The 17,790-nt window shown below is 41.1% G+C and overlaps 1 protein-coding gene across 1 annotated transcript; it reads right to left on the reverse strand.

Annotated features, from left to right (window-relative positions):
• Window positions 1–2,745: 2,745 nt before the first annotated feature.
• Window positions 2,746–3,864, reverse strand: LOC101046583 (olfactory receptor 52B4). The gene has a single exon (XM_003923395.3). The coding sequence runs from the start codon at window positions 3,774–3,776 to the stop codon at window positions 2,838–2,840; it is 939 nt and encodes a 312-aa protein (XP_003923444.1). The 5' UTR covers window positions 3,777–3,864; the 3' UTR covers window positions 2,746–2,837.
• Window positions 3,865–17,790: the final 13,926 nt, after the last annotated feature.

Consider the following 17,790-nt stretch of genomic DNA (forward strand, 5'->3'; position numbering starts at 1 on the left):
GAGAGGATGTGGAGAAATAGGAACACTTTTACACTGTTGGTGGGAATGTAAATTAATTCAACCATTGTGGAAGACAGTGTGGCGATTCCTCAAGGACCTAAAAATAGAAATCCCATTTGACCCAGCAATCCCATTACTGGGTATATATCCAAAGGATTATAAATCATTCTACTACAAGGACATGTGCACACGAATGTTCATTGCAGCACTGTTTACAATAGCAAAGACCTGGAACCAACCCAAATGCCCAACGATGATAGACTGGATAGGGAAAATGTGGTACATATACACCATGGAATATTACGCAGCCATCAAAAACGATGAGTTCATGTCCTTTGTAGGGACATGGATGAACCTGGAAACCATCATTCTCAGCAAACTGACACAAGAGCAGAAAATCAAACACCGTATATTCTCGCTCATAGGCGGGTGTTGAACAATGAGAACACATGGACACAGGGAGGGGAGCACTACACCCTGGGGTCCGTTGGGGGGACATGGGGGAGGGGCGGGGGGTTGGGGAGGTGGGAAGAGATAGCATGGGAAGAAATGACAGATACAGGTGAGGGGAAGGAAGGCAGCAAAGCACACTGCCATGTGTGTACCTATGCAACAATCTTGCATGTCCATCACATGTACCCCAAAACCTAAAATGCAATAAAAACAAACAAACAAAAAGATAAGAGAAGAGTTACGTAAAAAGAAGAGTTGATTTGTTGAAAAGATAAACAAAATTGACAACCTGATAAGAAAAAAGAAGACTCAAATAAATAGATGAAGAAGGAGAAATTACAACTGATATTGCAGAAATCATAGGGGATCATAAAACTACTACGAACAATTACACACCAAATAATTGGAAAATAGAGAAGAAATAGATAAATTCCTGGAAACATAGAACCTACCAAAATTGCATTATGAATAAATAGATACCTGAACAGACCAATAATGTGCAAGGAGATTGAATCAGTAATAAAAGGTCTCCCATGAAAAAAAGCACAGTACCTCACAGATTAATTTGTCAAATATTTACAGAAGATTTACTACCAGTTCTTCACAAAATATTCCAAAAAATTAAAGATGAGGGAATTCTTGCAAACTAATTCTACAAAGTCAGCTATACCCAGACACCAAAACCAGACAAGGTCACAAAAACAAAAGAAAAATACTGCAGGCCAATATCCCTGAAGAACATAGGTGTAGGAATCCTCAGTAAAATACTAGCAAACTGATTTCAACAGTATATTGACAAGATTGTTCACCATGATCAAGTGAGATACATCCCAGGGTGACTATAGTTAAAAGAGATGTATCTCATTCTTGAAAATTGGTAAGAGAGCAGATTCAAAGTTTTCTCACCACAGCAAATGAGATAGTGTATGTTAATTAGTTCAATTTACCCATTCCACAATGTATACATATTTTAAAACATGTTGTACCTGATAAATATAATTTTGTTTTTCAATTAAAAATAAAATTTAAAAAAGTTTTATAAAAGGGAAAAATTAGGTTATGGACTACAAATATAGTATAGTCGCCATTCTACATATTTATTGTAATATTTTGCAAATAGATACAGGAATTGATATAGGTCAAGATAAATACAAATTCAGATACAGATATAGATACAGATATATAGATATGTAAATTTATAAACAAAGATGTATAGCTATATATAAGAAATTTTAACAGTAAAATTGCTTGAGACCTCTAAGATTATAGTTTTATGAGCTCCATTTTAAGTTTTTTCACAATTTCTAATGCTTTCTAGAAGGAACATAGATTTTTAATAAAAATAAGTATTAAAAATATGAGCAATATGCTATTTTTCTCATAAAGGAAATATCAACTATAATACACTGAGAAACAAATTGTGATTAGAGTAAATGTCACAGAGGAGATGACATGAAGATTAGACATGAAAGGAGGAATAAGAGTTTTCCACAAGTTGATGGAGGTTATTTCAAGAGAATGTAGAGTACCTAAAGAGTTGGCATAACATGAGAAAACTGATGAATTAATGGCCAGGTATATATAACGCTCAGGTTGCATAGAAGGTATTGGGAAGTATGGTTGTAAAAGCACTCAGAAATCATGTGAATAAACATCTTGAATGTCCTCCTGAGGATGAGATCATTGAAGAACACAGCTTGACATTGAGAATGAAGGAGTTTCCTTTCCTCAGCATTTCCTCAGCACATACCACCCCTTCAGAAACCACATATCATTTCCCAACACAAGAATGATCAGGCTTAGGTTCCTCAAGGGTTGTTCTGCAAAATATGGATCACATATTTTATTTGCAATCCTTAATCATGGACATTCATGTTCATAGGAGATAAACTATAACATAATAGAAATAAATGGAAAACCTAGGAGTCACTGATTCTAAGAATGTCACTTAGCTAGAATGAAGGACAAAAAAGAAGGGAGGTTTGTATGTGATCGTAAAGGAATACAACATATCTCAGAGCTTGAGAAACTCAGTACAAGATAGCTGAACAAATTCCAAGGCCAGAGCACTGTTCTCACTTCCTCTATTTCCAAAGATTATGATAATGTTGTCATTAAGGATACATGACTTCTGAAAAACCAATCCATTCTCTTCCAGGCTCTGTTCAGGAGGTACTTTGTTCAGTCAAACGTGGCATTGCTTCTAGGTTGTTTAAAAAGTGGAAGAGTAAGCCCTGTATCTTCCCAGTTGACCTTGCGCCAGGCGTGGTACTCACTGAGTTGTTTCCTACTGTGTCAGCTGACCCCTCCCATCTACCACTTCCATACCCATTTACCAGATAGTTAGAGATTCTGAAAACTCAATTCTTAAACTAAAGTTATTTCTATTTTATAAACAAAAAATGAACTACCTCTTCCTGAATTTGCTTGGTCTTGATCCCATAAATAATAGGATTCAGCATAGGTGGAGCCAGAATGCAGACATTAGCCACCAAGATGTGGATATGAGGTGGAATGTGGTGTACAAACCTCTGGGTGAGGATTGTGAAGATGCCAGGCCCATAAAAGAGGATGATGATGCAGACATGGGAGCCACATGTGTTAAGAGCTTTTTGGCGAGCATCTGGAGAAGGCATGTGAAAGAGAGTATGGAGAATCAGCATATAGGAAATAAAAATTAGCACAACATCTAAGACCACTGTTGACATTAGGATGGAAAACCTATACCAAATGTTTATTTGAATGTCATTACAAGCATTTTTGGCTAGGCCAATGTGTTCACAAAAGGTGCGTGGAATAATAATATTCTGGCAGAAAGTCAATCTTTTTAAAAGAAATATGATAGGGAAAATTGTACCATAACTTCTCAGGAAGACAGTCACACCAATTTTCTTAATCAGAGCATTTGTAAGAATGGTGATATACCTCAGTGGGTAGCATATGGCAATGTAGCGGTCAAATACCATTACCAGCAAGATCCCTGACTCAGAGATGAAGGTGGAATGGACAAAGAAGAGCTGAGTGATGCAACAATCCAGGGAGATGTCCCCAGCATGGAACCAGAAGATAGCTAAGGCCCAAGGAATGGTGGATGTGGAGAGGACAATGTCTGCTCCAGCCAGCATGCAGAGAAAGAGGTACATGGGTTCATGGAGGCTGCGCTTTGTGAGGATAATGAAGATAAGTAGGCTGTTTCCAAGAAGGGCAGTGACATAGGCAATGAAGAAGGGCACAGAAATCCACATGTGCTGGTCCTCTAGGCCAGGGATGCCCAGCAAGCTGAAGACTGTGTGGCTGGTGCCACTGTAGTTTACAGTAGGCATAGCTGGGGAGAACTTTCAGAACTTCACCTCCTATTTACAGAGGTAGAAGATAAAATCTCCAATGTTCTTTGCGATGTCACCAGGAGCTTTTGGCATATTCCATAATCTCCATCTTCTTTGAACATGTAAATAACAAACATGCAAGTATGAAAGGAGGTAGTCTGTACTCTAATGAATGACAGCCAGACAATATGTCCAAGTAATCAGAATAAGACATTGTATGCACCTTAATTGCAAATGGGGATTATGAACAAACAGGAAATTATTATTTCTGTGTGGGAAAGCTGAATAATGTGATACTTAAACTTGAAATTGAGAAGTTTATCATAAAGTTAATGAAAAGAGAAAGGAAGTAGCATAAGAAAAGGTGGATATACAGATCAATGTTTCTGAAATATTTTCAGGTAGGGTGGCTGGTGCATAAGGAGTACTGAGGAGAACAAAGGCAGGTTTTTCCTGAATGTGAAGGGCCTTGATTACAACTTCACCCTTAGTCCCCATCCTTCCCACAGGGGCAGCCATTAGTTTAGAAAGATGACCTGTTGATGTTTATTGGAGCATTGGTTGACTGAAGACACTGAGGCCTAAAGAGGCCAGTGGGGTTCTTTGAATGGAAAAAATCTTAATGTATTACAGTCACAGGATAATTAAGCTAATGTTTATTAAGCATCACTTTGTGCCAGGGGCTGTAGTATGCACAGTGCACTTTATATATTCTTAATGCAGGGAGTAGATATCCACTCTTAGAACTGGATATTATCCCTATTTCACACTTAAGGAAAGTGAGTCTTAGATAATATGAATAACCTGTCACTTTTCATAGAGTAACAATTGAAATAAATTAGATTGGAAACCTCTGACTTCACCACATACAATTTGCTCCCTTATGAAGACGGTCAAGGTACCTTTAAGAGGTAACTGTACTTTATGATCTGAGATGAGGCACTCCTTGTGCTCACAGGCCAGGGAAGTAGGCTTAGAAATGTCTGAAACTAGAAAAAGAGTTATTTCTGAGGCATGAGGACAGGTTGCAGTTCTTGATAATTGGTAAATTCTTCTGTTGGTAGAAATGAACATGTAACTTCATCATTTACTTCCTAGCATACTCTTCCTCACTCATTAGTGTATTCCTTCAGCAGGCCTATTTTGAGCATTAACTATTTTTTTTCCCTACATCATGCTATGTGCCTGAGTCCTCAATGGGTTTATGGTTTCAGAGAGTGGCTGGTTTGTGAGTAAATAGATTTACTAAATGTTCCAGGTGGAATAGCTTCAGAGAGTACCTTCTGAGAAGAGAACCACATTTAATTCCATTTTCATTGGAAAGAAGAAATGGAGACAAATGATAAAACACCCTCTTCATGAGGTTTCTGAGGATATTGAAGGAGTATCTTAAAATATTTAATTGTTGGCTAAGATATATCTTGAGATGAATAATATTTTTTCTTCCATTCTAATTCACACTCTTAGTACATCCTCTTCTTTCTTTCTGGGGAAAATAATTGGCTCTTAGTTACTTTTCACACCTGCTAAGATTCCCTGGCTGCCTCCAAAAAGCTTCTTCCAATGTGTGGCCTAGGGCAGATGACTACAGTTCCCTGCCATTTTTAGGGCTCCTTTCATATGCCAAGAGGTGTTTACAGCCTACATCAATATATTTCATGTTTTCTCATCTCTAGTCTATTAGGGTGCCTACTAGTTACTGGATTGCTTTTCTTTACTGCTCTTCAGTAAACTCCATCTAGCTCACATTCTCTCACCCTCCCTTCCCAGGTCCTCATCTTTCACTTCTGACATAAGCGAAGACTTGTGCATATCTATCTGTCTGTCTGTTTGTCTATTTTGTGCCTATATGTGTGTGTGTGTGTGTGTATATATATATATATATATATATATATATATATATATATATATATATATATGTATGTATATATATATCACATATTTCAAGTCTCAAAGAGTTCTTTTACCTCTAGCCTGTATGATATAACACCACCTAATTCTTACCTTATTTCTGGAACCAACCATAAAAGTCTAATTCACTCACTGGCCTCAGACTGAGACTTCAGGAACAGAAACGAGATCTGTAATAAAATTCAGCCTGTGGGGGACAGGAGTTGGGCTCTTTATCTTCCTTCAGAAGAACCCTCGAGGGAAGCACTTATGCCACAGTCTCCAGGGAAAGAGCTATTTCCATCAGCCTTGCCTTCTTCCTAAGTTGGCTGATTCTCTAAAACCATTTCCCACCTTCCTCCCTTCTCCCTGCTCCTTTTCTCTTTTGTTTTTCTCAAGATGCTCTGATACAAAAGCCTTTCCCACCTAATCTAGCCTTACAACAGCCTATTTAAACAAATGTTAAACCAATTTTTTAACAGGCATATAACGTCTGATGATTAATATATATTGATAATTTATAAAGGTATGTTCTTCATGAAAAGTATAATGTTGAAGTTATATTCATCTCCCTGGTTTTGATTAAGTTTTAACTTCCAGTCATGAATAATGATGCTTAACTCTGTTGCCTAAGATATGTAAACATACATGCTTAATGGTTAGCAGAAAACATGTGAGTCATTCAGTTTGATTGTGATGTTCCAAGGCATAGCTTTCTTTGTTTTTATTCTCCTTGATGTTTGCTTAGCTTTTTGAAGCTGTAAATTATGATTTTTACCTAATTTGGAAAATTTCAGTAATTATTTTTATTTTTTTATTATACTTCAATTTCTGGGGTACATGTGCAGAATGTGCAGGTTTGTTATATGGGTATACATGTGCCATGGTGATTTGCTGCATCCATCACCTCATAATGTACATTAGGTATTTCCCCTAATGCTATATCTTTCCTGGCCCCCAACACCCCGACAAGCCTTGGTGTGTGATGTTCCCCTCCCTGTGTTGTGTGTTCTCATTGTTCAACACCCATTTATGAGTGAGAACATGTGGTGTTTGGTTTTCTGTTCTTGTGTCAGTTTGCTGAGAATGATGGTTTCCAGCTTTAATCCATGTGCCTGCAAAGGACATAAACTCATCCTTTTTAAAAAAAATTATTTATTTTACTTTAGGTGCATATTCTATCTGGCATTTCTCCCCATGTTATCCCTCCCCACCCTCCCCTTCATACCCAGCCCCCACTGTCTCTCCCCTACCCCCTACAACTGCCCCCAGTGTGTGATGCTCATCTCCCTGAGTCCATGTGTTCTTGTTGTTCAACACTCACCTATGAGTGAGAATATATGGTGTTTGGCTTTCTGTTCTTGTGTCAGTTTGCTGAGAATGATGGTTTCCAGATTCATCCAAGTCCCTACAAGGACACAAATTCATCGTTTTTTATGGCTGCGTAGTATTCCATGGTGTATATGTACCACATTTTCTTTGTCCAGTCTATCATTGATGGGCATTTGGGTTGGTTCCAGGTCTTTGCTATTGTACACAGGGCTGCAGTGAACATACGTGTGCATGTGTCTTTATAGTAGAATGATTTATAGTTCTTTGGGTATATACCCAGTAATGGGATTGCTAGGTCGAATGGAATTTCTATTTCCAGATCCTTGAGAAATCGCCACACTGTCTTCCACAATGGTTGAACTAATTTACACTCCCACCAACTGTAAGAGTGTTCCTGTTTCTCCACATCCTCTCCAGCATCTGTTGTCTCCAGATTTTTTTCTTCTACCTCTGATATCCTTTGTTCTGCTTGGCCAGTTCGGCTATTGAAACTTGTGCATGCTTCACGAAGTTCTCGTGTTGTGTTTTTCAGCTCCATCAATTCACTTATATTCCTTTCTAAGTTGTCCATTCTCGTTAGCGTTTCATCAAATATTTTTTCAATGTTCTTAGTTTCTTTGCATTGGGTTAGAACATGTTCTTTTAGCTCAGAGAAGTTTCTTACTACCCACCTTCTGAAGTCTGATTCTGTCATTTCATCACACTCATTCTCCATCCAACCTTGTTCCCTTGCTGGTGAGGAGTTGTGATCCCTCGTAGGAGGAGAGGTGTTCTGGTTTTGGGTGTTTTCATCCTTTTTGAACTGGTTTCTTCCCATCTTGGATTTATCTACCTGTCGTCTTTGTAGTTGCTGACTTTCAGATTGGGTCTCTGAGTGGATGTTCTGTTTGTTGATGATGAAGTTATTTCTCTTTTTTAGTTTTCCTTCTAACAGTCTGGCTCCTCTGCTGTAGGACTACTGAGGTCTACTCCAGGCTCTGCTTTCCTGGGGATCACCTGCAGCAGCTGCAGAACAGTAAGGGTTGCTACCAGTTTCTTCTTCTGCTATCTTTGTCCCAGAAGCTTACCTGCCAAATGTCAGCCTGAGCTCTCCTTTATGAGGTGACTCTTTGGATATACAGGGGTCAGGGAGCTGCTTGAGGAGACAGTCTGTCCTTTATAGGAGCTCAAGTGCTGAGCTGTTAGGTCAGTTATTCATTCAGAGCTGCTGGGCAGGTATGTTTAGGTCTGCTGCAGCAGAACTCATAAACCGCTTTTTGTTCCCAGGTGCTCTGTCCCAGGGAGTTAGGGCTTTATGAGTTTCTATTGTGCTGCTGCCTTTTTTTTTTTCAGGGCTGCCCTGCCCAGCAAGGAGGCAGCCTATTCACTGTCTGCCTGCAGAGGCTTTGCTGAGCTGCTGTGGGCTCCACCCAGCTGCGGTGTGAACTTCCCTGCAGTCCTGTTTATATGGGTGTAGTTAGAACTGCCTCGGTAATGGTGGCCCACCTCTGTATTGTCGGACTCTCTCTGTAATGGCAGGTTGCCTTGGCAATGGCGGGTTGCCTTGGCAATGGCAGTCAGCCTCAGCAATGGCGGGTTGCCTTGGCAATGGCAGGCTGCCTTAGCAATGGCGGACTACCTCCATAGTGGTGGAGTACCTCGGTAATCACAGACACCCCTTCCCCACAGAGCTGGATCGTCCTGGGTTCAGCTGCGCTTGCTGTGAAACTCTCAATCCAGAGAGTTTCTGATTGCTGTTCTTTTGTGGGGTGGGACCAGCCAAGCCTGATTACCTGGCTCCCTGCCTCAGAGCCTTTTTTTTTCCTTTTTAGTTGAACAGTCGACTCTATCCCAGGTGTTACAGTCACCCGTTGAAAAGGTGCCAGAATCTGTGTGATTTCCCCTGCTGTGACTCACTGTGCTGGCTTAAACAGCAGTGCTGAGATTCATGGAGCTTTTTTGGTCCAGGAATCTCCTGGCCTGGCTCCCTGTTCTGTCCCCTCTTTAATCAGATGAATGGGTGACTCCCCAGGGCTCCAATTACCAGCCAATAGGGCACCCAGAGCAGTGTATTTTGTATGGAGAACTGCTGGCTGGGGTGCCGACAAAGCAGCCACGCAGGGCAAAGCAGCTGCGCTGACCAAAAGAACTGCGCCGGCCAAAACAGCCGCGCTGGCGACCCGTGGGGCTCCTCCGCCTGGGAATCTCCTGGTCGGTGGGCAATAAAAATGTGGCGTCCACTCACCCTCTGCGCTTTCACTGGGAGCTGCAACTCCAAGCTGTTCCTAAATGGTCATCTTGGATCTTCCTCCATCTCCAGATTTTTTAAATGATCACCATTCTAACTGGCGTGACATGATATCTCAATGTGGTTTTGATTTGCATTTCTCTAATGACCAATGATGGTGACCATTTTTTTTCATATGTTTGTTGGCCTCATATATGTCTTCTTTTGAAAAGTGTCTATTCATATCCTTCATCTACTTTTGAATGGGGTTGTTTTTTTCTTGTATATTTGTTTTAGTTCTGTGTAGATTCTGGACATTAGCCCTTTGTCAGATGGGTAGATGGCAAAATTTTTTCCCCCTTCTGTTAGTTGCCAATTCGCTCTAATGATGGTTTCTTTTGCTGTACAGAAGCTCTGAATTTTAGTTAGATCCCATTTGTCTATCTTGGCTTTTATTGCCATTGCTTTTGGTGTTTTAGTCATGAAGTCCTTGTCTATGCCTATGTCCTGGATGGTTTTGCTTAGGTTTTCTTCTAGTGTTTTTATGGTGTTAGGTCTTACGTTTAAGTCTTTAATCCATCTGGAGTTAATTTTAGTGTAAGTTGACAGGTAGGGGTCCAATTTCTGCTTTCTGCACATTGCTAGCCAGTTTTTCCAATACCATTTATTAAACATGGAGTCCTTTCCTCATTCCTTGTTTTTGCTGGGTTTGTCAAAGATCAGATTGTTGTAGATGTGTGGTGTTTCTTCTGGGGCCTCTGTTCTGCTCCATTGGTCTATGGCTCTGTTTTGGTACCAGTACCATGCTGTTTTGATTACTGCAGATTTGTAGTATAGTTTGAAGTCCAGCAGTGTGATACCTCCAGCCTTGTTCTTTTTGCTTAGGACTGTCTTGGCTATGTGGGCTCACTTGTGATTCCATATCAAGTTTAAAGTGGTTTTTTCCAGTTCTGTGAAGAAGGTCATTGGTAGCTTGATGGGGATAGTGTTGAATCTGTAGATTACTTTGGGCAGTATGGCCATTTTCATGATATTAATTCTTCCTAACCATGAGCATGGAATGTTTTTCCATCTGTTTGTTTCCTCTCTTATTTCACTAAGCAGTGGTTTGTAGTTCTCCTTGAAGAGGTCCTTTACATCCTTTGTTAGTTGTATTCCTAGGTATTTTATTCTCTTTGTAGCAATTGTGAATGGAAGTTCACTCTTGATTTGGCTCTATGTTTGTCTGTTCTTGGTATATAGGAATGCTTATGATTTCTGCACATTGATTTTGTATCTTGAGACTTTGCTGAAGTTGCTTGTCAGTTTGAGAAGATTTTGGGCTGAGATGATCGGGTCTTTCAGATATTCAATCATGTCATCTGCAAATAGAGACAGTTTGACTTCCTCCTTTCCTAATTGAATAACCTTTATTTCTTTTTCTTGCCTGAGCGCTCTGGCTAGAACTTCCAATACTATATTGAATAGGAATGTTGAGAGAGAGCATCCTTGTCTAGTGCCTGATTTCAAAGGGAATTCATCCAGCTTTTGCCCGTTCAGTATGATATTGGCCGTAGGTTTGTCATATATATATAGCTTTTATCATTTTATGATACGTTCCATCAATACCTAGTTTTTTGAGAGTTTTTGGCATGAAGGTTGTTGAATTTTATCTAAGGCCTTCTCTGCATCTATTGAGATAATCATGTGGTTTTTGTCTTTGGTTCCGTTTATGTGATGGATTACATTTGAGGATTTGTGTATGTTGAACCAGCCTTGCATCCCTGGGATGAAGCCTACTTGGTAGTGATGGATAAGCTTCTTCTTCTTTTTGTTTTTTGAGACAGAGTTTCACTTTTGTTATCCAGGCTTGAATGCAATGGCGCGATCTCGGCTCACCACAACCTCCGTCTCCTGGGTTCAAGCAATTCTCCTGCCTCAGCCTCCCGAGTAGCTGGGACTACAGGCGTGCACCACTATGCCCAGCTAATTTTTGTATTTTTAGTAGAGACGGGGTTTCACCATGTTGACCAGGATGGTCTTGATCTCTTGACCTCATGATCCACCCGCCTCAGCCTCCCAAAGTGCTGGGATTACAGGCTTGAGCCCCCGCGCCCGGTGGATAAGCTTCTTGATGTGCTGTTGCAATCTGTTTGCCAATATTTTACTGAAGATACTTTTGCGTCGATGTTCATCATGGATGTTGGCCTAAAGTTTTCTTTTTCAGTTGAGTCTCTGCCTGGTTTTGGTATGAGGATGATGTTGGTCTCATGAAATGAGTTAGGGAGGATTCCCTCCTTTTGTATTGTTTGATACAGTTTCAAAGGAGTGGAACCAGCTCCTCTTTGTATGTCTGGTAGAATTCGGCTGTGAACCCATCTGGACCTGGACTTCTTTTGGTTGGTAGGCTTTTGATTGCTGCCTCTACTTCAGCCCTTGTTATTGGTCTATTCAGGGTTTCCACTTCCTCCTGGTTTAGTTTTGGTAGAGTACAAGTGTCTAGGAATTTATCCATTTCTTCCTGGTTTACTGGTTTATGTGAATAGAGCTGTTTGTAGTAATCTCTGATGGTAGCTTGTATTTCTGTGGATCAGAGGTGATATCCCCTTTATCTTTTTTTATTGCATCTATTTGATTTTTCTCCCTTTTCTTTTTTATTAGTCTGGCTAGTGATCTGTCCACTTTGTTGATGTTTTTAAAAAATAGCTCCTGCATTTATTGATTTTTTGAAAGGTTTTTGTATCTCTCTCTCCTTCAGTTCTGCTCTGATCTTAGTTATTTCTTATATTCTGCTAGCTTTCGAGTTTTTTTTTTTTTTTTTATTTTCCTCCTCTAGTTCTTCCAATTTTGATGGTAGGGCTTCAATTTTAGATCTTTTCTTGTTTCTCATGTGGCCATTTATTGCTATAAATTTCCCTCTTGACACTGCTTTAAAGGTGTCCCAGAGATTCTGGTAAGTTGTGCCTTCATTCTGATTGGTTTTGAAGAACATCTTTATTTCTGCCTTCATTTCATTGTTTATCCAGTCAACACTCAGAAGCAACTTGTTCAGTTTCCAAGTAGTTGTATGAGTTTGAGTGTGTTTGTTAATTCTGAGTTGTAGTCTGATTGCGCTGTGGTCTGATAGACTGTTTGTTATGATTTCTGTTCTTTTGCATTTGCTGAGGAGTGATTTGCTTCCAATGATGTGGTCAATTTTAGAGTAAGTGCAAAGTGGTGCTGAGAAAAATGTATATTCTGTGGATTTGGGGTGGAGCATTCTGCATATATCTATTAGGTTCACTTGGTTCAGCTCTGCATTCAAGTCCTGGATATCCTTGTTAATTTTCTGACTTGTTGATCTGTGTAATATTGGCAGTGGAGTGTTGAAGTCTCCCACTATTATTGTGTCGGAGTCTAAGTCTCTTTGTAGGCCATTAAGAACTTGCTTTATGTATCTGGGTGCTCCTGTGTTGGGGGCATATTTATAGGGGATAGTTAGCTCTTCTTGTTGGATTGATCCTTTTACCATTATGTAGTGTCCTTCTTTGTCTCTTTTTATCTTTGTTGCTTTGGAGTCCATTTTATCAGACTAGGATTGCAACCTCTGCTTTTTTTGTTCTCCATTTGCTTGGAAAATCTTCTTCCATCCCTTTTTTTGAGTCTATATGTGTCTTTGTATGTGAGATGGGTTTCTTGAATACAGCACACTGATTGGTTTTGACTTTTTATCCAATTTGCCAGTCTGTGTCTTTTGATTGGGGCATTTAGGCCATTTACATTCAATGTTATTATTGTTATGTGTGAATTTGATCCTGCCATTTTGTTACTGGTTGTTTTTTTTTTTTTTTTTTTTTTTTTTCCCCATTAGTTGACTCATTGTCATTGCATGTTTGGTCTTTGCCAACTGGTTTGCTTTTGCAGTGACTGGTACTTGTTCCTTTCTGTGCTTAGTGTTTCTTTCAGGAGCTCTTGTAGGGCAGGTCTGGTGGTGACAAAATCTCTCAGTAATTGCTTGTCCATAAAGGATTTTATTTCTCTTTCACTTATAAAGCTTAGTTTGGCTGGATATGAGATTCTGGGTTGAAAGTTCTTTTCTTTAAGGATGTTGAATATTGGCCCCCACTCTCTTCTGGCTTATAGGGTTTCTGCCGAGAGATCTGTCGTGAGTCTGATTGGTTTACCTCTGTGGGTGACCCGACCTTTCTCTCTGGCTGCCCTTAGCATTTTTTCCTTCATTTCAACCCTGGTGAATCTGACAATTATGTACCTTGGGGTTGCTCTTCTTGAGGAATATCTTTGTGGAGTTCTCTGTATTTCTTGAATTTGAAATTTGGACTGCCTTGCTAGGCGTGGGAAGTTCTCCTGGATAATATCCTGGAGCGTGTTTTCCAGCTCGCATTCATTCTCCCCATCATATTCAGGTACACAAATGAAGCGTAGATTAGATCTTTTCACATAATCCCATATTTCTTGGAGGCTTTGTTTATTTCTTTTTACCCTTTTTTCTCTTGTCTAGCCTACTCTTTTTATTTTATTCAGTTGATCTTCAATCTCTGATAGCCTTTCTTCTGCTTGATTGATTCAGCTTCATGTAGTTCTTGTGCTGTGTTTTTCAACTCCATCAAGTCATTTATGTTCTCTAAGCTAGTTATTCTAGTTAGCATTTTGTCTAACCTTTTCTCAAGGTTTTTTGTTTCTTTGCATTGAGTTAGAACGTGTTCCTTTAGCTCAGAAAAGTTTGTTATTTTCCACCTTCTGAAGCCTGTTTCTGTCAATTTGTCACACTCCTTCTCCATCAACTTGTGATCCTGTATTGTTGAGGAATTGTGACCCCTTAAAGGAGAAGAGGTGTTCTGGTCTTTGATAGCTTCAGCTATTTTTGTGCTGGTTTTCCCCTATCTTTGTCGAATTACCTGGCTGTGGTGTCAGGGAGCTTCTTAATGAGGTTGCTTGTCTGCCTGTGGAGGCGCTACTGGGTTTCTAGGACTCCTTCAGGTAACTAGGGAAACTTCTGGTGTCTTTTTTGTTTATACTGGGAGATTAGGCCAGCCTCTTCTGCTGACCTGTAGGTGCTGCTGGGTTGTCAAGAATGCTGCCCTGTTGCTATGTTGGCTTCCTGTGTTTTTTGTTAAAACTTTTAGCCCAGTCCCACCCCTCTAATGGGGGGTTGTGCCCTTCCTCTGCTGGGCTGGATCATTCAGTGTTCAGCTCAGACTGTGGCACTGGCTGCACAACCCACTAGAATCAGAGCTTCAGCCCTCTGGGGTTTATGGGGGAGGGGAGGGACCTGCTCATCCACACCCAACTCTCTTGCCCTTTTGGCTTCTCTCTCCCCAGTTGTGGGGTAGGGGTAGGGGCCCGCCCAGCTGCTCCCGCTTATAGCTCCCTCTCTCTCCAGGCAGGGGGAGGGCATGATAGCTCAATCTGCAGGCTCTCTCAACTGCCTTTTGGGCTTATGCATCTGTTTAGGTCTGTGCGCCAATCCGGGACACCGTCCTGGATTATTATTCAACCACACACTTGTAATTCCCGGTGCCTGACTGACAAAGATCCCCTGTTCTGTGTATTGCTGAGGCTTTGGGGGAAGTGCTGTATCTGGACCAGAGTGCCAGATGGGGAGCCTCCAACTCGTTGGTCAGATGCACTTTCTGGGTGAAGCAGCACCCCTCCCTGCCTCAGTCTGCCCTGAGTGGGCTTTATTCACCATTGGACCAGACCCATTGAAATGCACCTGATACCTCGGTTGGAGCTAGGAGATCTCTGGATTTCTGCGTCTCTCTCACTGGGTGTTGCGTCTATTTGGCCATCTTGGGTCCAAAAACCTAACTCATCCTTTTTTATGGCTGCATAGAATTCTATGGTGTATATGTGCCATATTTTCTTTATCCAGTCTATCATTGATGGGCATATGGGTTGGTTCCAAGTCTTTGCTATTGTGAACAGTGCTGCAATAAACATATGTGTGCATGTGTCTTTATAATAGAATGATTTATAATCCTTTGGGTATATAACCAGTAATCGGATTGTTGGGTCAAATGGTATTTCATTTCTAGATCCTTGAGGAATCACCACACTGTCTTCCACAATGGTTGAACTAATTTACACTCCCACCAACAGTGTAAAAGCATTCCCATTTCTCCACTTCTTCTCCAGCATCTGTTGTCACCTGATTTTTTAATAATTGCCATTCTAACTGGCATGAGGTGGTATCTCAATGTGGTTTTGATTTGCATTTCTGTAATGACCAGTGATGATGAGCTTGTTTTTATATGTTTGTTGGCAGCATAAATGTCATCTTTTGAGAAGTGTCTGTTCATATCCTTTGCCCACTTTCTGATGGGGTCTTTTCTTGTAATTTGTCTAAGTTCTCCATAGATTCTGGATATTAGCACTTTGTCAGATGGGTAGATTGCAAAACTTTTCCCCATTCTGTTGGTTGCTGGTTCACTCTGATGATAGTTTCTTTTGCTGTACAGAAGCTCTGGAGTTTAGTTTGTCAAAGATCAGATGGTTGTAGTTGTGTAGCCTTCTTTCTGAGGCCTCTGTTCTGTTCCATTTGTCTATGTCTCTGTTTTGGTACCAGTATCATGCTGTTTTGATTACAGTAGCCTTGTAATATAGTTTGAAGTCAGGTAGCATGATGCCTCCAACTTTTTTTTTTTTTTTTTTTTGCTTAGGACTGTCTTGGCTATGTGAGCTCTTTTTTGATTCCATATAAAGTTTAAGGTGTTTTTTTCCAGTTCTATGAAGAAAGTCATTGGTAGCTTGATGAGGATAGCATTTAATCTATCTCCATACTGGCCGAACTTTGGCCAGTAAGGCCATTTTCACGATATTGGAAATGCAGAGATCACTCATTTTCTATGATGCTCTTGCTAGGAACTGCATTGCAGCTGTTCGTATTTGGCCATGTTGGTGGAAATCACTGAAATGCTTTTTAAATTAACTTCATTATAATCAGGATGTGCATGACTGGGAGAATTTCAGTCCCAATTCCTACGTTTTAGGAACTAAAAACCAGGAGGAAGTTTCACCAACAAAGTAGCAATTAGAGTCACATGTCGGAGAGACCTGCAGTCCCCTGTGCAGACACTAACTCCTTCTATCTCCTTCCACACCTTAACCTTCCCACCTGCAGTCCCTCATTAGGCTTGGACGATTCCTGCAAGAGACTTAGGGAGACCAGCTCCACAGGCTGCTATGCTCTGATCTTTACCCCCGTGGGGGAACTTGACAGGATCTACTGGTAGCCCTCTGAGATCTGGGTCAAAGGTGAGGCCAGGAACAAGGTGGGTTGAGAGCCAGGGATGTGTGCATGTGTGCATGCACATGTCTGTGTGTGTGTTAGGGAGTAGTCCAAAGGAAGAGGGGTTAGGGTGAGCTGGATAAGGTAGTGAAGCATGGCTTCATACAGGGATGAGAAGTCTAAATCTGGAAGGAAAGAGGTAGGAACAGGGAGAATGGCTTTTTCTATCAGAGAGAGCTGAGGGAGGAAGTGGCAACAATGAGAGACGTTCTGGGTTTGAAAGAAGGTAGGAGAAGGAAGTTGTCACAACCCACTTACAGGGACACTCTAGAAGGAGTCGGTGTCCCATCCTTTGAAACCAGAGACCACCCTCATGCTCCTGGATCTGTCTGCAGAAGCTGTCAGATGTCTGGGCCCTTCCTTTCCTAGAGATGCCATGTTTAATCCCACTACAGTCCCTGCTCCTCTTCTCTCTGTCCTCCCATCCCAATGCCCCAGCCCTGGGGCACAGCCTGAGCTGCACATGCTGGAGAGGGCTTGTTAAGTGGCTGTGTACAGGGACTTAGACAGCTTCTTTGTTTGGCTTTCTTTTCATACTCTTCTTTCCGCAACCAAACCATTCAAGTAGGAGGTGTGGGGCAGGAGTTTGAAAGGAGGTAGCCTGGTCACAGAGACAGGAAGGAGATGAAGCCATGCTTCACTATTACTCTTTGCCGTGGTGTTTTCTTACCTCCACACAAATTCTCTCCTCACCTTGACTGTCAGGATACCTCATTCTCTGCAGTGGAAGCTTCTGCAAGACAAGCTGATCCCTTTCTTCCTAATACTCATGGCTTCACCTGCTGAATTTGAGCACATGCTGACACAGATACACATTTCTCCAGGCTCTAAATCCCTTCCTCATGATTGAGGACGTGGTCACACCCACGCCCACATAACCCCTTTCTCTTTATCTTTTAGAGGATGCAACATTTACTCTTCTGGAGGAGTCAGAAAAATTTGCCCAAGAAAGGTGCATTTCAGAAAGCAATGACATTAAAATTGGATATTCCAAGGGGCACAGGAGTTAGCCCAGTTATCTAGAAGAACATTGAAAGCAGGGTGCAGCCCAGTCGACCTTGTAGGGACAGATCTCCAGGAACTCTGATGTTGTCACTGGTCACTGAGAACATGGACAGAAGGTGCTTCAGGTCTGTAAGAGTCAGAGTTGCCAAGGTCCACAGAGCTACCCCAGCCCCAGGAGAACTTTGTATTTCATAATATCCCCTTGGGCAGTGATCAGAGCCAAAATGGCCTTCTATCACCACAATGGCTGTGACGGGGAATTACAGAAGACTCTTGACCTGGGTCTTCAGTCCAAGATCAAACATTTCAAA

Source organism: Saimiri boliviensis, chromosome 6 (genome assembly GCF_048565385.1).
Source record: "Saimiri boliviensis isolate mSaiBol1 chromosome 6, mSaiBol1.pri, whole genome shotgun sequence".
Lineage (NCBI taxonomy): Eukaryota > Metazoa > Chordata > Mammalia > Primates > Cebidae > Saimiri > Saimiri boliviensis.